Source organism: Balaenoptera acutorostrata, chromosome 13, assembly GCF_949987535.1.
Source record: "Balaenoptera acutorostrata chromosome 13, mBalAcu1.1, whole genome shotgun sequence".
Lineage (NCBI taxonomy): Eukaryota > Metazoa > Chordata > Mammalia > Artiodactyla > Balaenopteridae > Balaenoptera > Balaenoptera acutorostrata.
In genome coordinates this window covers 45,969,910-45,996,359 of record NC_080076.1, presented here as the reverse complement: position 1 = coordinate 45,996,359, position 26,450 = coordinate 45,969,910, and the positions used below count along the sequence as shown (strand labels likewise).

The 26,450-nt window shown below is 43.9% G+C and overlaps 1 protein-coding gene across 5 annotated transcripts in view; it reads right to left on the bottom strand.

The window, feature by feature from the left end:
• Positions 1-26,450, bottom strand: part of B4GALT6 (beta-1,4-galactosyltransferase 6) — a 63,986-nt gene that overhangs the window by 18,584 nt on the left and 18,952 nt on the right. For all 5 annotated transcript variants that reach the window (XM_057527074.1, XM_007167037.3, XM_057527072.1 and 2 more), the window contains exons 2-4: positions 25,404-25,520; positions 18,279-18,392; positions 723-847 (exon numbers count right to left, since the gene is read on the bottom strand). In XM_057527074.1, coding sequence (XP_057383057.1) covers positions 723-847; positions 18,279-18,392; positions 25,404-25,520 — 356 coding nt within the window. The remainder of the gene's footprint in view (positions 1-722; positions 848-18,278; positions 18,393-25,403; positions 25,521-26,450) is intronic.

Below are 26,450 nucleotides of genomic sequence, written 5' to 3'. Positions count from 1 at the left end.
AAATGTAACATTACATGAACACGCGCTTATTAACCAATTTCACAGTACTGAGAACAACTCTGATTTAAACCATGGTTTTCAATTTTTTTTAAGCAGCAGGGGCAGGCCCACTTCCTTATAGTTTTTCAAACAAAACATTAAAAGTAGGATTCTGATATATCAGAAAGATTAAAAGCCTGTGCTCTGCCTTCTGAAACAGAGGCAAAGAAGAACCCGAAGTTCTTCTTTTTCTGTCCTGCAGTGACCGCCGAGCAGCGTCTTTAGAATGCTGGGACCCAGGAACCCCAATGCTGGGCCCCAGGAACCCCAATGCTGGGCCCAACTGGAAACCACTGTTTCCAGGCCTTGGTGGGGCTACGCCTGCAGGTGTCAGTAACCACTAGGGACAGCAGCGGGAAGCAAAGAAATCACAGCCTCTCTTCCAAACAGAACAGGAAAAATCATCTGTTTTCCAAGCCAATCTCAAGCGAGGTACTTATCACCAGGACCTCCAAGAGACTGAACACAGGAGCAGGTATCTGTATATGCACAGGTGCCGTTCATCTTCACAGGTAACACGATTAACTCACATTTGGACTGTGAATACTTACACATTAAACACAAACATTTTGATGTCTTAAATTTATCAAGACAAAGGGATTTGACTCTATATTCTGAATCAAACACACTTTTCCTCAAATGCATAGTAACAGTCACACTACTTATGAAAAAATGGACCTCACCTTCCACCTGGGTTTACAGTCTTTAGGCCTCCAGTGACCTCCTGGCTCAATATCTAAATCCTTGGAGAAGAGGTGATGAATTTCATCAAAACTGACTTCACTTACATTGACATTGAGGAATCCCCCTAGAAGGTCAAAAATGTGAAGAATTGTTTTAATACGAAGTCAGACAAACAACAATCAGTAGGGTGATGGCATAATGTAGTTGCTGGGACAGTACCATTTATTCCTGTTATCACCATATAATTGTTAATATCACCTTTCAGTTTTAGTTTGGATGATAAATTATATGGTCATCCTACTATCTTTGGTAAATCAGCCAAAGAAAATCAAAGCACTTAAACTTTTTTGCTTTTGAGTAATATGGTGAATATTATAATATTCTTTGGGAAATGTCTGCATGTCATTACAATGTAGCTTATCATTCCAATTTATTCAAGTATTTAAAAACTATTTTTTAATTTCAACATAATCAACACAGGAGACAATGAACACACAGTACGTAAGAGTTAATTAAGCAGTTAAGTTTGATGGGGAGCTGAATTTTAGCTTCTATGCATTGGGGAAATTATCTAACTTCTCTGTGCCTCAGTTTCCTTATCTGTAAAAAGAGATGGTAATACCTGCCTCCCGCTGTGGTTGTATCCATTAGATGAAACAATGCCGGGCACAAAGGTACACATTCAATAAATTTAGCTACTATTACTGTCATCTACTTTACTGACATTTCTTCAGAGAGAGAATTCACAAACACAATTCAACAAATTTATTTTGAGTACCTACCACGCATCCCCTTGACATGCAAAACTGAAAAACTAAAAACTTCTAAGATGTTCCTGGTCTACTAAGCACTCACTCTCCAAATTAACAAATATTTGATATTCCTAGAAATGTTTTTACTAACAGTTTTTCTAACGTATAGCATGGAAACAGGAATGACTCTTGGATGGAAAACCATTTCCATTACCTCAATCAAAACCAACTAAGAATTAAAAGAGAACTAAAGACTAACAGAACTAAGTTCTTTCACCTCCTTGTCTCATGAAATACAAACCAACAACTATTGAGGTTTCCCATTTCAAGTCTTCTGAGCTCAGTGGCCATGATTCCACACATACAGTCAGCCCTCCATATCCACAAAGTTGGTTGAAATCTGTGGATGCAGAGCCCACATACGGAGGGCTGACTGAAAGGGACTTGAGCATCCTCAGATTTTGGTACCCTGGGGGCCCCTGAACCAATCCCCCTTGGATACTGAGGGATGACTGTGAAACACTCAGTTCCTCTTCGAGGGAGCCTCTTTCCTTTCCTCTCTTCCTGCTATTCTATATTCTATAAGGTTTCACAGCCACTCGTCTTCCCATCCCCACTCTTCATCCTAAACAGGCAGGAACGTCCGTCCGTCAGTGGCTTCCACTAAGCACTTAGGCATACTAGAGAGAAGTATTTCAAAATGTAAATGCCTAGGTTTCACAGAGTAAGCTAGGAAAAAATCTGCGATATTCTAATGTCTGCCTGTTCTCCTGACAATGTTTGCTGCCTTTTATAACCAAATACCCATCCTTTAGTGTGACAAGATATGCAAAGTAGCTAATCTTAGAAAGGTCAGATTTACCTAAAGAGTAACCTAGGAACTTACAGAGAAAGGACAGATCAAATGTAAGATCCATCGGTCAATGTGAGTACAGACTACCATGACTCAGCTGACAAAACAGAATCTAGCACTGTAATAAGGTAAAATTCACACAAATAAATCTGATGCATTTAATGGTCTGCATAATTCCTAAAATGATAGTAATTAGGCTAAATAATAAGCCATTCATATAAGGAACTGAAGTTGGTATTCCTTATGCACTTTTAAACCAATTTCTTTGCCTTTTTCCAGCTTTATAGCTTCAACAGCTGTAACCAACATTATTGTCAGCAGTTTTCTCCAGTATCATTTGCAGTTTAATTTTCATCTTGAACACACATGTGCCAGCAAATTAAGAGGCAGGCCTTATATCTTTCTCCTCAATAGACAGGGACTCTGGTGTCCATCACTTACAATCCCTGATGCCCAAGGCACCCGAAGCTCACCTCCCTCTCCACCGGCCCCCCCAGTCACATTCCTCAGAGACCCTTAGCAGCTTTTCTATGTGCTTATTGCTCTTTGATCTGAAATCTTAATATCTTACTGGCTGAAGGCCGAAGACGACCCAGTGGCATGAGGCTGTCATGCCAGGAGTAATAGCAACATCACTACTGGGGGTGGGTATGAAGGGATGGAGGACAGGCTCCAGGACAGGCAGCGCAACCACTGGAAACAGCAAGTGTGTGATCAGAAAGAGAGAGAAAGAAAAATAAACACTAATTAGTGGAGGTAGAGGTGGCAGTGGGGTGGTGTGATGAGAAAAACAACTTTTGTTTCTCTGAAAAAACAACCACTTATTTCCGAGTTGCTGCCTGTGCATTTCACAGTGTGATAACCCTGCTCACACCCAGGGTCTGGATATTTAGATAAGAACTTAAGTTTAGGGACTTCCCTGGTGGTGCAGTGGTTAAGAATCCACCTGCCAGTGTGGGGGACGCGGGTTCGAGCCCTGGTCCAGGAAGATCCCACATGCCGCGGAGCAACTAAGCCTGTGCGCCACAACTACTGAGCCTGCGCTCTGGAGCCCGCGAGCCACAGCTACTGAAGCCCACGCGCCTAGAGCCCGTGCTCCGCAGCGGGAAAGGCTGCCGCAGTGAGAGGCTCACGCACCTCAGTGGGGAGCAGCTCCAGGCTCGCCACAACTAGAGAAAAGCCCGCGCGCAGCAACAAAGACCCAACGCAGCCAAAAATAAATAAATAAATAAATAAATTTATTTTTAAAAAAATAAATAGAGAACTTGAGTTTAGGATTCCCACCATTTAAGTACCTGCCCTGCTTCTCCCAGGGAACCTTTTAAAATAAACAGAGTTAAGCCCGCAGAAAGTCAGTGACCTGCCCACCCCGGCAACCTTGTAAGTCCTAGGTGCTTGCTGTCCTGCTCTCCATCTCCTGCTGGCTGGTGACGGGGGATGGAAGACGGCACTCCCCCCGCTCATCACTGTGCCCTGGCCCCCTCTGGGATCCGTGAGTAAATCCTGAGACTCTACTTCCTTTGTGTGGGTGTACTGAAACTGCACCTTGCATCAGAATGACCCCCTGGGCTCCACTTCCCCAAAGTGGGAGCTCGGATGCCCAGGGGGCTGCCTGCCAACCAGTAAGGGTGGCCGGTGCCCCCTCACACGGCAGGTCATAATCCTCTTGTTCTTAACTCAGCACACCAGCTCCAGCCGCTCAGTACAGTTGAAGAGGAGGATGGGATCGTGGGCGCAGTCCGTACGCCCATCCGACGCCTTGGAGCTGCGGGTGGCTCTCCTCCGCCTCCAGACCGCTCAGTCTGCCTGGGAGGGTCCACGGCTGGCTGGCAGTCAGGGCCGCTGCGCTGCACTGTTGTGTGTCGTGCCGCCCGGCTCTGCTGAGAATCCCCACCCTAAACTGCTGGTGCTGTAAAAGGGCAGACTCCGCTGCAGAGACGAGCCAGCAGGCCCCAGTCGGAAGCAGCCCTGTCTCCCATTATTCTCCAAAGGAGACCCCACTCGGTGTCAGGTGTGGAGGGGATTGGCTACCATCGCATATGCAAGTCTGGGCACTGGGCCAAGGCGAGCTAACCTGGACGGTCAGGCTCTGCCTCTTTCCCCCACGCAGGGACAGGGCTGGGGGGCAGGCTATGAGGTACTGGGAGCCAAGGAGAGCTCCCCAGGGCCCCGGAGCCGGAGGGGCAGGCCGGCTGCTGGGCCCACTGCGTCGGGTCAGGACCGGGTGCTGAGCCTGGGGAGCCGGCCTAACCCCTGAGGAGGCAGCGCTAGCAGGGCCATCATGGCAGCCGGGAGGCAAAGCGCTGCAAGGCAAGTGCAGCACATGCTGCTAAAAGTGGGGCCCCACGCGCTTGGTACCGGCTCCTCCCACGTCCCCAGAGGAGGTTAGAAAACTACCAGAAGCCTGTGAGACCCCCACGGCTTGGGCGTTACGGAGCACAGTGGCATATCTACATGCCAAGTCGTGAAGGCTGCGTTCTCGGGGCCTGGGGCTTGCCCAAATACATCTGCTAATGTTGCACCGGTGGAGGTGGAGGTGGAGGTGGACCCTGACCCTCAGCAGTTGACTGGAACCCCCTAGAATGGGAGGTGGCAGCACAGGAGTTGGGTAAGAGGTGACCTCTGTCCCAGGCGTTCCCTGTTACAATCCATCATACCAAAATATCCAACGATGGCCAGTGTGAATGAGGAACAGAGACACCTAACTATACCATGATAGAAATGCAAGGTTTTTTTAGAAAAATTCGTTCAAAAGAAGAGGGAGAAGGGCGCTGATTGGCTCTTAGGGGTCTTTGGAACTGGTTCCGAGCTTTGTTTACAGAGAGAGAGACCCCTCCAAGCCTCCGAGCCCACAGAGACAGAAGGAAGAAGCTCGGCCTCCCTCACAAGATGAGCAACAAGCTCTCCACACTGGCAGCTCCAGAGATCAGGGTCCCTGATGACTTAATCTTGGGACAGCTGAACGCAAATTAGAAGCCTTTGTTCAGGTGCTGCAGGCTCCTCAGGAGACGGTGGTCCCATCCCAAAGGCTGTTGCTGTCGCCTCTCAGGATGTCCCCGCCCCAGCAGCAGAACCCAGCATCCCACGCCCTGATCGGTGAGAGTGACAGCCACCAAGGCCCCTGTCCTAGGGACCCTGCAGTTCCCTGAGCTTGTCCCTCCCCTTGGGGACAATCACCTGCTCACTCCTCTAATTATCCACTGGGATGCTCTCATTGACACTGGATCCCAAATTACGTTGCTTCCCCGAACCCCTCCAAACATAAATGAAGGGCACCCTGTAAATTACAAGGTATAGCAAGTAGGGTAGCAGAAGTCACTACTGGAACAACCTTTCTTAAAAATCTTTTAGTGGTGGCCCCTTCACCTTACCTTTTCCTGACATGGGTATGGGTGCCCTGACCACATACATGGAGGAACAGGACCCACACCTGGTCCCAAGGAGTATAATCCCCACCATCTTGGGCCTTGCAGCTCTGCCACCCGGGGGGGAACCCTGACTCCTCTGGCTTCCCTGATCCCGCAGCCTGTGCCCACTGTGGGTCCCAGGCCCTGGTGTCGTCACACACGTGGCTCTCCACGCGTTTCTCCTTCCCTCCACCTCCCCACACCCCGGAGTCCTGTCTGCTCACACCAGGGCACTTCAGTCTCTCTGAGAACACCCACAACACTGAACAGACACCCCCAATTCGGCTCTCTGCCCCCTCATGTCGAAGCCTGCCATATTCACCCCCATTATACTGGGAGTAGGTCTGCTACTACCCTCAACAGGACCGAGGCGCCTCGAGGTGACCCTGCACTGAGCACAAAACATTACAGCAAACCCCAACCTGTGAGCCACCCCGGCCGAGCAGTCTGGGCTGTTAGACCAAAGCCCAGCCTTAGCGCAGCAGCAGCAGTGTGATTCTTCAGCACAGACAGCGTGGGTAACCGTTTAGCTCTAGATTACTCACCGGCCCAGGAAGGAGGTGTACGTGCTGTAAGGGGCACCACCTGCTGTGTGTACATTAATAGTTCTGGACAAACTCAGACAAATGTACAAAAGATGGCCCGAGATGCGGTACTAGTATTCCACAATCTCACCTAAGTTTTAAATCAAATACCTATCTTAACCTTATCCAAGGGCTTTGATTTATCTTCTTGGCTAGACCCCAGCTAATGGGGGGAGAGTGGTTACAGATGGGATTTCAAATTGTCATTTGTCTAGTGATATTGCTGATGGCATTTCTGCTTTGCTCAAATGTTTCGTGTGCTGGGTGATCAAAACCCTGCCAGGGGCTTTTACTATCTCCACCGTCCATACGGTGCCTATGATTTTCCCTAAAGATTAATGCTGAGGCATCACGGGATCAACTGTGATGAGAAAAACAACTTTTGTTTTTCTGAGTTGCTGCCTAGGCATTTCACGGTGTGATATCCCTGCTCACATCCAGTGTCTGGACGTTCAGATAAGGGCTTGAGTTTAGGATTCCCGCCGTAAGTTCCCACTTTGCTTTTCCAGAGGCACCTTTTAAAACAACCACTTAGAATTAAGGCCGAGAAAACTTTGTGACCTCTGCCCCAACCACCTTATAAGAAACAGATGCTGGGCTTCCCTGGTGGCGCAGTGGTTGAGAATCTGCCTGCCAATGCAGGGGACACGGGTTCGAGCCCTGGTCTGGGAGGATCCCACATGCCGCGGAGCAACTAGGCCCGTGAGCCACAATTACTGAGCCTGCGCGTCTGGAGCCTGTGCTCCGCAACAAGAGAGGCCGTGATACTGAGAGGCCCGCACGGCGATGAAGAGTGACCCCCGCTCGCTGCAACTGGAGAAAGCCCTCGCACAGAAACGAAGACCCAACACAGCCATAAATAAATAAATAAATAAAAAGTTGAACCTTCTTTAAAAAAAAAAAAAAAAAAAGAAACAGATGCTTAGTACCCTGCTCTCATCTCCGGGGACGGAAGACTGCCCTTCCCGCCAGCCCTCTGCACCCTCCTCCCCAGCTCCCAGGATCCGTAAGTAAGAAAGCTTACGACTCTACTTCCTTGGTGTGGGTGTATTGAAACTGCACCTTCCATCAAAACCACCCTGTGGGTTCCACTTCCCCAAAGCGGGAGCTCAGATGCTGAGGGAACTAGCTACCTGCCAACCACGTGTGGGGGGCTCATGCCCCTTTATTCAAACAGGTCATAATCTGCATATTGTTAATTTAATACACCAGCTCCAGCTAGTCAACACATGCTATTAGAAAGAATACTTATTTCCTGTGCATAGGAAGTGAAGGGAAAGGGGCACATTATAGAGAGTGGCCAGGAAGAAGCACGGAGAAGATGAACTAGTGGTGACACGGTTTCCAAACTACCCTCAGTGGAAAGAACCTCTCGAGGTGAGCCTGTGGTCAGGACCTCAAGTCCTTCCTCCCTACTGCACCCACTAAGGCTACTCTCATCTCCTTTACCTACCAGGTGTCCCCTCCAGGTTTCACTCAAGGAAGTGTTTCACCTTCCTACACTGTTGGTGGGAATGTAAACCACCATTATGGAGGATAGTATGGAGGTTCCTTAAAAAACTAAACATAGAGCTATCATATGATCCAGCAATCCCACTCCCGGGCATGTATCCAGAGAAAAACATAATTTGAAAAGATACTTATGCACCTCAATGTTTACTGCAGTACTATTTACAACAGCCAAGACATGGAAACGATCTTATTGCCCATCGACAGAGGAATGGATAAAGAAGATGTGGTATATGTACACAATGGAATACTACTCAGCCATAAAAAAGAATGAAATAATGCCATTTGCAGCAACAGGGATGGACCTAGAGATTATCATACTAAGTAAAGTAAGTCAGACAGAGAAAGACAACTATCATTTGATATCACTTACATGTGAAATCTAAAAAAAAAAAAAAAGATACAAATGAACTTATTTACAAAACAGAAACAGATTCACAGACTTAGAAAAGAAACTTATGGTTACCAAAGGGGAAAGGTGGGGGGAAGGATAAATGAGAAGTTTGGGATTAACATTTACACACTACTATATATAAAATAGAAAATCAACAAGGACCCACTGTATAGCACAGGGAACTCTGCTCAATATTCTGTATTAACATACATGGGAAAAGAATCTGAAAAATAATGGATATATGTATATTTATAACTGAATCACTTTGCTGTACACCTGAAACTAACACAACATTGTAAATCAACTATACTCCAATATAAAATAAAAATTTTAAAAAGAAAAAAAAAAAAAAAGGAAGCATTCCAGCACTCTAAAGCCAGGAGAGGAGGCACCCTGCTTTACTTGCAAAGAAGTAAGCAATCAGCCAGGCCAGCCCCCTTTACTTCACCTGCTGAGATTTCAAGGGCAACTGAAGAGGAAGGACCCAGTGAGCTGCAGGGACAGATCCCCACCTCCACTCTGTGCTGCACCTGAGGTTTTCCAGTGGGGACACACACTCTCTCTCCCCAGTTAGAAATTAAAAGGTCAGAAAACATTATCTATTGGCTGAAATCTATCTACCCAGCAGTGCAATCATTCAGCACACAAATATAAACAATGTAAATAGTGATTTTCACTCTTTGGAAGGTGGGACCAGGGTTAGAAAGGAAAGAGCAGGAAAATTGGACGCCTAAGAGACCAGAGGCTGCCACTTAGGCAGGAAAGGAAGGAAAAGTGGAAGAAGACAGTCAGCGGTGAGCTACCTCTCAGGCTGCGCACCAAAGCCTGGGTGCCAACCCCTTCTGTGCTGTGTGGGAGGGAATAACTTGGTTGTACCACTGGTTACACGGCACATTCACTCTAATGCCAATTCAGCGTGAACTGGCAAGACGTGCAACAATGCCTCCTGCTTTGGGAAGCGGGACCTGAGTGGCCTGGGATCCGTTTGGAACAGCACAGGCCCAAATCAAAAGTTTACGGTTGTGTAGATTACAACATGTCACATGACATGGTTTAGGATATTATTTTTTCTATTAAAGTATAATTCTTAAAATAGCAAATATTCAATACATATGAATTACCTGCATTTAAATTTTACTTGAAATGTAAGAAAAAAATGTAAGGCATATCCTCTCTAGCCAAAGAGCTGTTTTCTCCATAAATCAACAAGTTTCAGTGACTACTTCACTCAGTTTGGGGCCTACCTGTATTTTTTGGTATCTAAAGCCTAATTCTGGATACTCTGGCTCTTGTCAGTATTTTACCCTCAGGGTTCCCAGTGTGCACAGCCCAAAGACCTGATGACGTTGTCAGAGAAACCCCTGAATTTCCTCTAGAAATATCCCTTCAGGTGAATTCTTTTCCAAAGTCAGAAAACGACTTTTACGATAAGGTGGCACCTCCCTTCCCCCACCCTCTGGGCGGCTGACCGAGGGCAGCTCAGAGGCTGAAAGGTTCCACGAGTCATCTTGCCCCCAGTCACACACAGCCGCCTTTGAGGCCGCCACTAGAAACTGCCCACGTCCAGTGCTTTCCTTTGGCTTCTCAACGTCTGGAATTGTATAACGTCTACCTACACAAACAACTTCTTACTCAATTATTCTTGAAGTGACCAAATCCTAGTATTCTAAACAGAGTGGTCTTTTAGTCACACATCTCCAATATCAAGGGCAATGCCTGGACACAGGATGGGTGAATGAATAAATGGATGGATGGATGAACGAATGGATGCATGAATAGATGAGTAGGAATGGCAGAGCTGGCCATGTCGAATCCCGTCTCACCTCTCTCTCTGCTTCCTTCCTCCCTGCATTTCCAATCCTTGACTCCATGAGGTGCTAAAATATGCCTTTAAGACATTCGTACAAAAGAAGTCCCACGTGTAGATGACCCAGCCTCCTGGACAGTCCAAGTTCTCATCGCCTAATCTTGGCCACAACACACAGTTCTAACACCCAATTTCCTCCCTGGCTCACTGTTTTCTCCTGATTTACTCCGAATGACTATCTGTAACCTCTAGTTAACAGTCTTTGCTATCTGCTCCCAGCTTTGCCTTGTAATCCCTCCAATGAACCTCTGGTCCACACCTGGAGGCCTCATACCCTTTATTACATTCTTCCAAATTGTTCTCTAGTCCCTGACTATTGAAAAAATGACAATCTCCTTTAATGTCATAACCCACCACCACTCTTACTATATTTCCTCAGTTCTGAGACACGTGTCATTCATGTTTTAGCATTCTGACCTAGGGACATACCCTACAGTGTGTGCATTTAATGTACTGCTTCTTTCTTGTTTCCAAGAAGCCACTATGAAATTAATGATGTGGTTTGTCAAGAAAATATGGTATATCACATACCCCTCTGGCCTTTTCAAATGTGTTTTCTCGAACCATTCAGTTGCCAAGAAGTTTCCATATACTGTATCTCAATGTCTTTTCTAGAATACCACCTCCACTCCTCATCTTAAGTGAAACACTATTCTTCCTTTCAAACTGTGCTCAGTGCTTACTTTCTGAGGTCCACAATCTTGGGGGTGAGGCATATAAGAAGGTACTCTGCAGACTTATACCTACACCTCACAAAAAAATAATTACTCCCTTCTTTCATAAATTTACCTCCTTTGAAGTTTACGACTTTCAGCCGAACCACCTTCCAATATGCAGCCATATTCACCGAGAGGTGCCCTCCTCTCCCTGGACATCCTGCATGTAACACCCAGCTCCATATTCCCACCCTGAGCACCACCGTCACCTAGAATGACTGGCAGTGTCAGAGTTGAAAGCCAGTCAGTTCTGGCTTCAGCTTCTCTCTGCTGTCTCCACATTTTTCCTGTCTCTATGGTCTCCGAATAAAGCAGCTGATTAATTTTGGTGGAGTGGCTAAGAATCACCGGGCCTGCCTGTTGAGAATGGAAGTCCCGGGCCCATTCTCAGAGCCCCTGTGTCAGTAGACATGCGTGGGTCATGTTTGTGGGCACCCAGCTTTACCTGATCACATTTCAGGGGCTTGAAGTGCCCGCCACTGAGTCCTGCCTCCCAGAGGAAGAAGCTACCTCTCCACTCTCCCAACCTCTCCAGCAAAGAGAAGCAGTCAAGTGACAAGATGCACCCGAAGGTGACTCTGAAACAGAAGTGAACATGAGGACGTGGGCACTCTGCAAAACTGTCTTTCAGTAAAAGTGCTGGCAGAAGCTTCTGGCATTAAGGACCCCAGGAGTGGCACCTCTGGGCACGGCTGGTCGGAGCTGTGATCTCTGCCAAGTGGCAACAGGAGATGCTGTCCAGAGTGGTCTGGGCCTCGCTCTGGTGGCTCAGCCTCTGAACCGACCTCTGTGACCACCCAGGTTTTTTTAACCAGCATCCCCGTGGCTTCTGGTATAGATCATCTCTGGACCACACTTAGAGAAACCCAGCTCCACGAGTTTCACCCAATCACAGCAACTGACTGAATGTTTGTTCCCCCCACCCCCTAAATTCATATTTTGAAATCTTAACCCCAAATGTGATGGTTTTAGGAGGTGGGGCCTTTGGGGAGTGATTACATCATGAGGATGAAGCCCTCATGAATGGGATTAGTGCCCTTGAGACCCCAGAGAGATCCCTCACGCCTTCCACCATGTGAGGATACAGCAAGAAGACAGCCATCTATGAAGCAGGAATCAGGCCCTCACCAAATACCGAATCTGCTGGCACAATCTTAGATGTCCATCCACCAGAACTGTGAGAAATAAATATTTGCTGCTTAAGCCATCCAGTCTATGGTATTTTTGCTATAGCAGCCCAAACAGGCTAAGACACACCCATATACTCAACACACACTGTTATTTTCCCTCCCTTCCTGACCTGCCACACCTGATCAACAATTTTCCATGCTCAAATTCTTCACCCAAGAAATACCACTGAAGAAAATCACGTAAGCACATAATCCCACCACTGAGGTGACAGTACCTAATTTACTGCCTTAAACATAGTAAGCTTTCAGCAGAAACAAGCGTTATATTCTTTGTACATTTTGACCCCCACGGGGTAGGGAGAGGGCTCTCTTGGCTAACCGGTTAGCAAGCACCTTTTCATGTATGATTGCTTGACTCCACTTTGCATGCCCTACAACGTTCAAAATACCTACTCCTCCTTTACAAGCTGCTCCATCCTTCTTGGCCGCCCCCTCACAAGTCTGTGGCCTCTCCTACTTTATTAGGAACACAGAAGCAACAGGCCTGAACCCCCTTAACCTCCCCCCCCCCATCTCCAAATGAACGTCCCTCCTGCCTCAGGGCAGGATGTGTCCCTACTGCTTTCCAAGGCCAGTTCTTCGACCTGAGCACATTCTGTGTCCTGTCACTTTCTCCAGGATCCAGGCTCCCTGGATGCTTCCATTCTCCTCCCTTCACTCCCCATCCGTCCAGAGTCTTCCCCTCCACGCCCGCAGCGCTTAAAGTTCACTGAAGTCCATCTCTTCCTAATACGTTCTCCCCTTAACCCCACCTCCTCCACAGATTCCTTCCCCCCAGTCTCCTTCCCTTTCCCACCAAACTTCTTTGTTTTATTCATTTATTATTATTATTTGGCCACGCCACGCAGCTTGCAGGGATCTTAGTTCCCCGACCAGGGATGGAACCTGGGCCCCCTGCAGCGGAAGGCGGAGTCCTAACCACTGGACAACCAGGGAAGTCCCGAACGTCCTTGTTTTAAACCAACTAGTTTTTACAGACTTCTGAGTCACTTCTCAGGACAGTATACCTTGCTTCTCACGCTGCCGCCCCACTGGAATTGTGCCGACTGTGGTTCTGTGAGTGTTCTTCGTGCCCAATTCAGTGGCCTTTCACAGTCCCTCATTCTACCTGCTCTGAGGTACGTGACAAGGTGGAGGTCTCTCCTTGCTGTCCTCTGGAACACCGTCCCCTGACTCCCCTATGTCCCTGGCTGCCTTCCCTTCTTTGCTGACCACCCCTCGCCCCTCGGACACGGATGTTCTCCAGGGGTCCACTCGTAGGACCTCACCTCCTCTCATCTCCAGCCCAGATCCCTCTGAAGAAATTCAGATGCCAAAAGAACTCTCCTGAGCTTTAAACAGAACAGGTCCAACACTGAACTCATTCACTTCCCCGTTCTCCAAATGTGAGGTTTACCCCGCATTACATGTTTCCGTTAACGGCCACCGAGCCAGAAACCTGGAAAGCAACTCTGATCCCTCAGCTGGTCACCACGTCTCTTCTCTTCGGCGCCACAGCCCCGGCACGTGCCCGTTGTTCCTCTGGGGCCCATGCAGGAAGCTCCTCACGGCCCCTCCAGATCCCGGCACTTCCCCATGCTCATCCATTCTCAACTTCTCATCAGGATCATCTTTCCAAACTACCATCCTCGTCACACCATGTATCTACCTAAAGCAGATGAAGGTTACATTCCCTAAAGCAGTGTTTTCTGGGGCTTCCCTGGTGGCGCAGTGGTTAAGAATCCGTCTACCAATGCAGGGGACACAGGTTCGAGCCCTGGTCCAGGAAGATCCCACATGCCACGGAGCAAATAAGCCCGTGCGCCACAACTACGGAGCCTGCGCTCTAGAGCCTGCGAGCCACAACTACTGAGCCCATGTGCCACAACTACTGAAGCTCGCATGCTTAGAGCCCGTGCTCTACAACAAGAGAAGCCACCGCAATGTGAAGCACAAGCACCGCAACAAAGAGTAGCCCCCTCTCGCCGCCAACTAGAGAAAAGCCCATACGCAGCAACGAAGACCCAACGCAGCCAAAAATAAATAAATTAATTAATTATTTTTAAAAAGCAGTGTTTTCTGTTTTTGTTTTTACCCTTTTTTGTCCCTAGACCCTTGGAAAACCATGTGTCCTTATCTTAGAGAGATACACACCGGGCTGTAAATCAACCCTCTGCACACACTCTCAGGGGCTCCGTTCCCTCTGATGCCCACCTCACAGATGCCAACAGATTCATGGAACCCAGGCAGCCCTCGGGCTGGTGAGTCCTTTACACAGGGCCCTTCACCTCCCTATGCAGCACACATCCCACTACACACCCACCCCGGTCACAGCGGACCACTCCCCATTCTCAGAACACAGGGCCTCCTGTGCTAGGACACTGCCCCCTCAGCTACCTGCTGAACTGTCCTGCAAGACCCACTTCCAATGTCCCCTCTCTCTGAAGTCTCTCTTTCCTTCCAGAAGGAAACTGCTGTCTCCCTTTCGTCACATAACAGCCCTTCCTCCGAATGTGTCACCCGCTCCAGCCGGCAGGCATGTACTCAGCTGTGTTTCCCCCCACCTGCCCCTGCGAACAACACAGGGGCGGCTGCAGGTGGGTCACGACTGCTCCGTTACTCTACGATGGCCCCCATCACTCTTTTCTACAATGAATGTGGGCATGATGGTCTGTTACATTAAGCATTACCTGAGCTTCTCTGAGGTTTATAAATTCATCTCAAAAAGTCCTGGTAGCTTTTGTTATGCTCCTAAGGCTAGCAACTATAGAAACTATCAGGGTTAAACCGCAAAGGCAACTACTCCAAAAATGCTAAGGACAAAATGTATAAAAGTCATTACAAGTGCACTCTATTTGAATAGGAATTAAAAGATAGGAAATCTACGGGTAAGTCCATCTTCATTTTAATGCAAAGTGCACAACTGACATTTTCCATCTCTAACTTCATCCAGAAAATCAAAACATCCATGCTAAGCACTTATTATTTTTCAGCTCTAGATAAAGTGAACTGTTAGCACGGAGAGTGTCACATAAATATAATAAGACTGAAAGTGGATTTGCCCTCCGGAGAATCTATAAATACTAACAGTAACAAAGAAGTATTCACTCATATTGTACAAATAACATTTAAAATAGATTTTATACTGTAATTGATTGAATGTGAAATAATGCTGAAATCCATGAAATCAACTTTATGTGAATTCCAACTGGAGAAGTTCAAACTTCATCTTTATGGTAATCCAGTGCCAGCAAAAATCAAAAAGAAGTTACAGCTAGATAATCAAACAACAATTTTAAGCCTTAACTTCACTTCTGGTGATTATAGGAATTCAGTATCATACATACTTGAATGGTTTTCATCTAAGTAGATCATCTTCTTACACAGACTCTCCTTGACTATTATTTGGGGAGGTATGGTATTCAATTATTTTGTGTGATAGGACAATAAGATTTTTATACTTAGGTATTTTACTATGCTGTTCTCTTTCATCAATGGGAAACAATTCTGTTAATTAAAAACAAATTAAGGATGCGTAGCTAAGTAAAAAATGCCTTAACTCCACACATTTCTCCTAGGTTTCTCACTCCCTTGATCATTGTAAAATCTGGCTCCATCATTCAAAGAAGTGAGGAAAAGGAAAGGGAACAGCAAATTAACGTCTACCAAGCTTCCAGCGCTGTGCTTCTCTTTATCCTCGCAACACTGTGACGCTGGCATGTAATCCCAGATTTTACAGATAGGCAAACTGAGGCTCTACTCTGCAGTGGTCACAGGACTAGTGAGGGGGCTCTCCAGGATGGCTCATGCCAGGCCCCTTCCTAAGGAGTTATCTGTATGTGGGCATATTTTCTACTAAACAATCCCATCAGGCTGGCCACAGCTAATTGGCCAAGGGATTGGTGCTGGACCCAAAGCCGGCAGAGCCGTGACGAGGCCTTCTGTGAAAAGGTAGCTGGCCAAACGGGTGTGATCCTCTCTTGCAGAAGAATGCAAGACTGATGGAAGCAGAGAGAAGAAGCAGGAGAACCAAGACATTCAGCGAAAGGCAGTGCGGAGCAGCCGTGACACAATCTCTCAAGCATGTGACGGGAGCATTTACGAGTTACGGGGCTGGGGGAGAGGAGGGCAAGCAGGAAGGCCCGGCAGGCAAGATGCTCTGAAACAGACTTTAATTAGTACCCACAAAGCACTAATTAAGAAAATGGCAACTAAACCAAGAACAGAAAGATTTCCTAAAACTATAAATCCTTGAATATGCAAATTATGAAAATGAAATTACTGTAATCAATATTTCAACAGAACATTACACCCAATGGTTTCAGTACTACACAGACAAAAACATTCATTTTTAGAAAGCCAAGGCTGCAATGACAAAGTAACAACCAATACATAGCCACAAAAACCATAGCTTCATTCTCTATTATGGGACAGCAAGGAGATAACAATATTAGAATCAGCTGAGGATTTTTTTTTTTTTAAATACTCAGGCCCTGCATCCAATTAATAAAATCAGAAACTTAGCGGTTGGGTCCAAGAATTATGAAAGCTATGGTGCAGCCAGGATCAATTCTAGATCAGTGGGTCTGTGGCCCAGGGATCACCAACATCGGCATGACCTGGGAACTTGTCAGAGATGAAAATTCTCAGACCCCACTCCACATCTACTGACTCTGAAACTCTGAAGGTGGGTCCAGCAATGTGTGTTTTCTAAGGCTGTCCAGTGATTCTGATATATTACAGATATATCAACAACATACTGAAAAAATCCTACAAACATGACAGGCAAAGATGAACTTCCTCAATAAAGAAAAGTTACATAAAGACATAAAAAACACATCTTAGACACTGAGGACATTTAAGACACGTGGATAAATAAGCAATTCAAAATAACGTTTATTTGAATTTTAATTACATAAAAATCAAGATACTAACTTATATGTACAAAGTATGCTTAAATTCAGAGGAGGGAGACACAAACAATAAAAAACTGCAAAATAACAGCCGTGTGGCTTCTGAGTGATTATAGAGGTTTTTTTAAACGATAATGTATTATCTTCATAATTTTGAAAAAAATATGTTTAAAATACAGTATCTTGATCCCTTCCTCATATTATACACAAAAATTCAAAACAAAATTGTAAAATTATTGGAAGGAAATAAAAGAGTATTCGTATGGCTTTTGGGTAATAAGGAAAGCTTTCTCAAGACCAAAACAAGCAAAAACCTTAAATAATGTGATTGATACACTTAGAAACATAATTTTAAACGTCTATAAAATAAAAGACTCCATAAACAAAATGAAAAGACTAGCCAATTGCAACACATATTGCAGACAATAGGTCACTGCTGGAATATATATAAAGAACTCCCACTGATCAATACAAAAATCTAATTAACCAGTGAGGAACCAATAAAACGGTAACTGAGTCACAGGAGAGAAAACTCAAAACTACTCACAAACACAGGAAAAGTCACTCAAATCCACCAGTAATGAAGAAAGTAAGAACTGAAACAAGATACTTTTTTTGATTTGTCATAAGAGCAAAAAGTGTTTTATCTATAAGAATAGCAAAATTTTTAAAGTCCATCAATATCAAAGTGGTGCATTCATGCTTTGCCCCTGGGGATATAAACTGGTACCGCTGCTGTGGAGTGCAATCACGCCAGCCTACCTAGCAATTCCACTTTTAGGCATGAACCCTCAAGCACACGTGCACAGGGAAATCTGTATGATGTTGTTCCTTACAGCACTGCTTTGTGGTAACCAAAGAGTGGAAACAACCTAAATTTCCATCAGCAGAGAAAAAGGTAAATGAAATGTGGTACATTTATTCAATTATTCAAAGATACACTACAGAACAGTTAAGGGAAATAAACTGATCTCTATGTATCAGCATGGACAGGTCTCAGAAAATAATTAAGAAAGCAAGTTACAGAATGAAGTGTAATTTTAAAATCATTTATATAATTTCTTAAAACCTTTGAAACGTTCTAATTTCCTATCTATGTAAAAGATAATGTTAAAATCATTTTAAGGATAATTTTAAGAACACACATCAAACTCACAATAGAGGTGAGGTTACTTCCTGGTAAGGCATAAGCTTTCTCTTTAGCTTTTCAATCCTCCTCCCCCTCCCAAAAAACTGCTTTGCACCCCGCTCAAAAACAAGTCAAATAACATGCTACGTGATATGAATATGAGCACCCCCAATAATGGCCTGAGGGTAGTGTGCTCAAACCATGCGATTTTATTTTATTATAATACAAGCAAATAGTTAAGTCAAAAGTAGATGAAACTTACGCATGTAAGGCAGCTTTTCTGGGCAGGGGAGGTATGGCGAATATGTGAAGTTTCCCGGAAGATACGTTGTTGCTTGAACAAGATAATCACTTGAATTATTGCCTTCAGGATAATCTTAGAGAGAGAGAGAGAAAAGTTACAACCAAAAGATTGCCTTTTGCTTTGCTCCTGGTATGAAATGTGTCACCATCACTGTGTAAAGACTACAATCTGCAATCTGCAGCAGTACTTAAAGGCAATTATCTATAAAGAACTAGAGAAAAGCAAAATACAGCTGCCGTGACTACTCTCCCATTCACCCTTCACCGCTGCCAGACGGGACCTCTCAGCATGATTTCACCAGGGGGAACCTGGGACAAGTTTGGGGAGCGGCAAGGCCTGATCCGTGCGTACACACAGAGCAGGCCCATTTGCGACTGTAAGAGAACAGGTGCTCCCACCCTTCCCCCAGCTGAGCCACTTCGAAAGAGGTAGTGAAAGTACACCAGGGGCTCCTCGCCAGTATCAAGCAGCCCAAGGTGTTCTGGACAGCCACAGAGCCACAGAACACTGCTTCCACATCCACAGAGCAGAGGGTGGGAGTAATGTTTTCTCACCACCTCACACTTGAGAAACTGCGATTTACCCACTCAACTGACTTTTGTAATACAGCCCATTTAAAATCCTGAAATTAGTCATTCCCAACCCGTGGGCTGCAGTTTCTGGAGAGCCCTGGAGCTGTTATTACATTAGGTCCATTATCTTTAGAGCCAGCAAATTATGGAACACCGAGGGTACGGTTTAGAGCGCCAAAGTCAAGTGCTGAGTTCAAATCCTGCCCCAACACGCACTAGCTTTGTGGTACAAAGCAAGAGAACAAAGTTTCTCATCTGCGCCTACCTCACGCTGTCGTTTTCAGATTTCAGAAAGAGAAGTGTACAAAGTGCTCAGAACAATCCCTAGCCCATATGCATATTCAGGAACTTCAGCTATGAGTGACTGCTTTAGAAATGAGCCCCTGACTCAACCTGGAACAGTCAGAGCCTTGGGAATTTTAAACTTGGAACCAAGGAGCTCACATTTCAGTCCCTTTCTGGAACAAAGTTCTGAGATGCAAATCTGGGAACCATGACCTGCCAGCTTCCTGCTATGTAAGAGGAAGCTGGTCTGAGAGAATGAGACCAACATGTGGTGAGTAAGAGATGAGAAATGGAAACCGCTGATTAAACTACCGTCTGTCTTCTGGATCACAAACCCTGTACCCACAGGAAATGAAGTTCTAGTAGACACTTTAGGAAAATGTGAAGACTTTCAGTCTTCAGTAATCTGCTCTGATAAGAGAGGTATTCCTATCAGAACTGGCCTGCATGCAGAGTTAGAAAAGGGGAGAACGGGCATATGACTTAAAAGAGAGGCCTGTCAGCCAGAGACCAGCAAGCAAAAGGCTGAAGGTCAAAATCACAGCCTTACTGAACTGTAAAAGCTAAACCCTCTCACCGTAGAATCCTGGAAATTGAATATGAAGCATGTGAGAAGAGTCAAAGAAAACTAAACACCTCCCGTCCATGGCTTGGCCTAACATAAATATTCACTCATCATCAAAATACAGTAGATGACAGGAATTCCGTAGCAGTCCAGTGGTTAGGTCTCCACACTTCCACTGCGAAGGGCCTGGGTTCAGTCCCTGGTCGGGGAATTAAGATCCTGCAAGCCACGTGGTGTGACAAACAAATAAATAAATAATAAAGTAAACTGAAGAAATTCTTTAAAAATATATATATATACAGTAGATGGGGATGCAGCCTGGGAGCCAGGATGGCACTTTGGAGCAAAGAGACAACACCCCACCTTCAGGCCCACCTTCTGGAAGGGGCCTTGCAGAGCGGAACCCCTTATGAATAAGTGGAAACACCTTATGAATTTGGAAAGGCATCAGTAAGGCTTTAAGGTTAAGTGTGTTACCAGAAAACCCCAACGTGATAAATAGGGACCAATGATGGTACAATGGCTAAGGCCTATTCCACCACCAAGTGAGAACGCCCCAGTAACAGAATCCTCCCCAATGCCTTTCTCCAGAGGAGCCCTGGAAAGCCTTTGATAAGGAAAATCCTCTAAGACAAAGGAGGGGGAGGGATTCAGTGGACATTAGCTGTTTTGTATGCCAAGGCACACAGGGACGGACTAAGACCATGGAAACCCCTCTAGGAGCCCATACTCCGTATCTCACCCATAGATATCTGAAAGATTTAAAGATACTAAACATAAAATAAGTGTAAGGAAGTCCAATAAAGTTCTGGTTCTTTTTTCAAAATCCCTTTAAAAATATATATCTAGATATATATCAAATTTCTAGTAAAAAAAAAAAAAAAGTTCTGCTTTTATGGGGATTCCCACTATGTTAGCCAAGCATCTACTCTACACAATGCATTTGTAGGAGCTGAAAATAGAAGATAGATAAGCTTGTCCCTGGGAGTGCACTGCCTTTATGTGTTCCAAAGGCAGTGTGTGTGCTCATTTTCATATAATCCTGAAGAAGATAAACATTAACACTCACGCATTCCTAATTTCTTAATGTCACGTAGTTAAATTTAAATAAGCGTATTTTCTTACTGTACATAATTTATTAATTCTTGTCATTAAAGCTTGGGCCCCTTCTCTTAGCCACACACTATGACTCTATAAATCCACACCTAACTCACAGAGATTTTAAGCTCTCCAGACATCTCTGCAACACAAACTGTTAACAGCAGCTCCCTTTGGGGAGTCTCATGGCAACAGGAGGGCTGGAGGACTGTTTCACTTTTTATTCTCATGCTAAAATGATTGAATTTTTTTTTTACAAAAGAACCCATGGATCACTTTCATCAGTTTTCAAAGAACTAATGTTAAAAAAACAAAACAAAACAAAACTTACAGACATGCAATATCAGTATATTCATGTCCTTTAAATACAAAGTTCTGGAGCTAAACATGTTATTCCTGGCTACATCATTACAAATGATCATAGGATCTCAACTTATTGCCAGACTAATAAAAACATCTGTATCCCTTGAGTACTGTGTCCCGTGGTAGTTACGTCATCCCAAAGTATTATGTATATAAGGCTATCCACCCCCTTGCCATTAGTCTATAAACCTCTTTTAATTGAAATCAAATTGCCTTTGATTTCTAGCATCTAATAAAGGACCTACAACATAGTAGAAACTTACTGCAAATAAACACTTCACAACTGATAATACAGCCAACAATGATTTAAACTTTTGGAGACTCTGATGTAATAAACCCACAAAATCGTTGTTCCTACAAAAGTGGTGAGGCCCATGGAGTATAACCCACTGCTTTCAAAATCAGGAGTTTTAAAAGGTGATGCATGACAGATTCACTGAAGGCTGATCCACCACAACTGCTGTAAAATGTAGACGTTATTTCATCTAGAGAATGGATGAAAACACAGTGAGACCTGGCCCCTGCCTTCTTCCTTCCAGAGCCACACCAAACGAAAAGGAAACACAGAATGAAAACTGCTGGACAAGTCCCCTCTTCAGCTCTCACTGGACCTTAGGAGAAGAGGACCAAAGGAGACCTCTCCAGGGCTTTGGTTTCCCTGCAAAAGGTGGCTTAAAGCAGGTAATAGAAACTCAATGAGCGTTCCAGTCTATTTACTGCTAGCCTGTCGTGTCAGTCTGGCAATGTCTGAGGGCCTCCGACCATGCATCCACCAAATGAGGAAGTGTGCTGGGTTATTTCTAACAAACCTACCAGCTCTAACACTGCGTGACCCTTGTCATCTGTTTTGATAACTGCCCACTGAATACATTTTGTTTTCTTAATTTGACTGACTCCATGGGCTAAAAGGCAAGGCACCATTTGATTATAAAAGAACATGGTTTCTTTACAAAAATTTTACATACATCTCTTTACACTTGGTGCTTCAGAACGTTCAGGCACAGGGTTAAAAACTCCTTTTTGGAATCAAATGTACTTAGAAATATCACAATTTGCCACTAAGTGTTAAATATTATGTTTTTGCAAACTATTTTCATTGGCATATAACACTGTATTAGTTTAAGGTGTACAACATAATGATTTGATACATGTATATATTGTGAAATGATTACCACAAGGCTAATTAACATCCATCACTTCACATGGTTAGTTTTTTTTCTTGTGATGAGAATTTTTAAGATTTAATCTAAGTGATAGTTTTCTTTTTTTTTTTGGCCGTGCCAAGTGGCATCTGGGATCCTAGTTCCCCGACAAGGGATCGAACCCACGCCCCCTGCACTGGAAGTACAGAGTCTCAACCACTGGACCGCCAGGGTAGTCCAAGTGATAAATTTTAAATGAGTCAATACATGTTCCTCAACTCTCCCCTGGAGCTCAATTAGCTCTTTGTAAACCTTAGTGTCCATTATCTCCTTTTTGGCAGATTTCATCTGTACAAGTCTGTGCAGAAATAAATCACTGCATTATAAGTAGCTATTTACATTTCCATCTCTCTCTCAGAAACCTAGAGATCTCCATGTAAAGGGAGGATTTTTATTTTTTCTTTTGGTAGGAATCCTTTATTTTTGAATAGTACTATTTGCCTTTTACAATGAATGCTAAATGCCAGATCTTCATTTTATTCCAATAATTCTAGGAAACAGGGTAGATGAAAAAGCGGGTCATAAAGAGCTTGCTGAATCTTTTAAATATACAATAGCTAGCTGCTGTAAGAACAAGTACTAAACCCAGAGTCTTCTGACCCCTAAACCAGAGATCATCAGAAGTGTGAAAGACAAGCTCTAGTCCTGGCTGACTAGTTCCTAGCTGTGCAGCCGTGGGTCAATCACTTCGCCTGGGCCCTCAGTTTTCCCAGCTGTATAATAACGGGGTTGAAGTAGGTGATCTCTAATGGTCCTTCTAGTTCTAAAGTTCCAAGATTATTTTCCCTAAAAAAAGGTAATGTGACAACGTGGAAGAAAGACTATGCTGTTTAAAGGCACAGTTTCAGGAGGATGTTTTTCTTCATCTTGTATCTCTCATATCTAGCTAAGTATTCCTACACTAACTACTCAAGATAAATGAACACGGCAGAACCTCCCAGTTGCCTATTCAAACTCCATTTTCCCTCTCTTCCTCAGTAACAGAACCCCAATTTCATTCAGGGTAGCAGGGAGCCCAGCTCAAAGACTATCATTCCCAGGTGCCCTTACAACTAAGTTCTGGCTAGTGAGACGTAAGCGGAACTACTACGTGGGCCTTCCGGGAAGGGTCCTTACAAAGGGGGCACTCTACTTCTTCTTCTTCTCTCCCTTCCATCGCTCCTTCTAATGACCCAAGGGCAAACATAGAGACTGGAGACCCACAGCCATCTTAGCCTGTGAAGCTACATGACAGAGCAGAAGTGGGAAAGCGTGTAAAGACTTTCTCCACAACAGAAACAGTCCTCCATCCATACTTCTTTTGTACAAGAAGCCTCATGGGTTTAAACCACTGCAGGCAGGTTTCTCTTACAACCAAACCTAATTCCTAACTGATACAATAACTGACGGTCTCCTGAGAAGAGTTGCACCATCAGTAAAGGAACCATGTGAAAAACTTCCAAAGGTTCATAAAAAGCAAACTTTCATCAAAGGATGCACTGGTTGTTCGATCTTCACTGAAACTATGACTTGGTGAGGGGAAGAGAGGATTTCCTTTTTTTCAGCTGTGGGATGCTGCAGTGGGGTTGAGGGCAGGGCTGTCTTGCCCAAGTAACCAGTTCTCTTAATCAAAAACGCAACATTCACACATGTAACTTATTCATACTCCAGGAAAAGAACCTGATTAGGCACAGATTTTATTAGCACTCACTTACACAAATACAGTAACTTAAAGATGCTTACTACTTCAGCTGAATGAACTTTTAATGAATACCTTCACATCAACTTATTCAACCAGGATAAGTCCTAGCGAAGCTTTTAAAATGTTTAAACTTCTCCTAAAATTGACCTACTGTTCAGAAGACCAATTAATGCAGAAGACCAGTTCATGAGACTTTTACCGTACTATTAAAATATCAGCTCAGATGAGACAGTCTTTCTAAAGGAAATTTCTTTAAAGTTAAAAGGAAGAAGAAAATTAAGAGTGTTTGATTGGCGGCATCATAACACAAATTAGGCAAATGCCTAGGACAGATTTTGCAGAAGCATGTGTGACATTAAATTAAGAATCAATATGTCACAGTCTTGAATTTTTAGAAGGGTCTAAAAGTATTACCCATCTTAACACCCATTTTAAGAAAATATACCTATGGTTGGGAGATAGGGACTTCCTATTAGGGTGTGGGGATATGTGTGTGTGATTTACAGTGGCACAGTGAAGGAAGAACTGTTGACATAAGTCTTTCATTTTAACTGTTTAAAATGAGAATACAGTGGATGCAACAACTGATAATCAGCCACTGAACCTTTTAAAATAACACCCAATTCTACTTCAGGAAGACAATGTGGAAACACTGCCAGAGAGGAGCACTAAGCCTCCTCCCACAGAAGTTGAATCTATTTACATCATTAAATCATTAGTTTGGCCTATTACATAGGTTTTAACCTCATGTGATTCTGATGGAGATTCTTCTTCCAGATTATATTTTGAAAAGACAAGAGCAGCTATTGAGTTCCAATTTTATATGATTTCTCACCGTTAGCCCCTAAAAAGGCCATACAATTATTAAGACTCTTCTATAACTAAAAACAAGTATTTTCTAGACATAGCTGGAAAACCATCTTAGGAATTAGAATGGGCATAAAAAAGATGGCAGTATGGCTAAGATGAATAAATTACTCTCTTTGTGGTTAATTTCTTTTCAACACAGTAGGCAAATTGCAAAAGTACAAGCTGTGTTTCATATTTTGTTTAAGTTATGTTTGCAAGAATTAACTTAAGTATCTTTATACAAAACCCTCATCACCTTGGTGATCATACCCTTATATATCCTAGAATACATGACAGTCCCAACTTAAGCAGTGAAAGACCCTCCCAGTGCACTTAGTAGGAGACCTTCATCTTTAACAGGAAGTTACTTGGAGGCAGAACCAGAGCTGAAGAGATTTGGTTTACTGATTTATGACTCTAAGGGTAAGAAGTGGAAGCAAAGCAAAATTAAAAAGGACGCAGTCTTACCTGTACCATTGAGTGTAGTGTTTTTATTTGTGTACAGCCTGATCATATGTCCTATTGTTTTTACATTCTCTCTCAACATTATTCCTCGAGCTTGTACCATAAAGAGATATGTGTTGGCTATAAAAGAAAAAAAAAAGAGAGAATGTCATGACTCAATAAGCTTTTTTAAAATTTTTAAAAATAATATTCAGAATTGAGGAACTGCCCAATAGACCCAAACTGACTCAATTAGTACGTCCAAAAGGAAAACAGAAATATAAAATGACTATTTCCCATTATCAAAAACTTACAAAAACAAACTCTTTTAAAAACACAATAAAATGAAAAACTTAAAGTAGTAACATCCATCCATCAAACAGAATGAGACTAAATGAACAAACTGAAATATCCTAATTCCTTTATCCATAAATGATTTTCTACTATAAAATATACTTAGAAATTTCAAAGAGGCATTTTTTTTTATAAGTATTCAACCACATACTCCTAAAATTCACTTTCTCTAATTCTATATTAATTCCCTCAAACCAAAGACTCCACAAAGGTGAGGATTCCTTCTTGAATCATAAATATATCATAAATCACCATATCTAGGATGGGTATGGATCTTGCAAATTCTCAAGGCATTGGTGGGGCATAGTGTAAAATGATCTAGAATCAATATCACTTTTGGTAATTTCTCTTAAATACCTGAACTTTTACACTCCCTTTCAATCACAAATCTACCTACCAGGACTGTAAAAGCAGATAAAATCAAAATCAATGCGGCATTTTCAAGCTGTTAATTTAATTCTCCAGAGTAAGTGCTTCAAAAATAATTTCTAATCTCCTCCTTTGGGAGAAACTGGTAATTTGACAAAGGTTACAAAAATCCCTGACTTTTGAGATGGCAAGCCTCCTCAGGCACAGAAGTCAAGTCAAAAGACCTTTTCTTTTTTGGTCCTGATTCTGCTACCATGGGCAGCTCACTGGATCTCAGTTTCCTCACCTAAAACTGGCAGTACTGCACTAGGTTTCTCTAAAGGCCCTTCTACTCTAACTTCTCCAAGC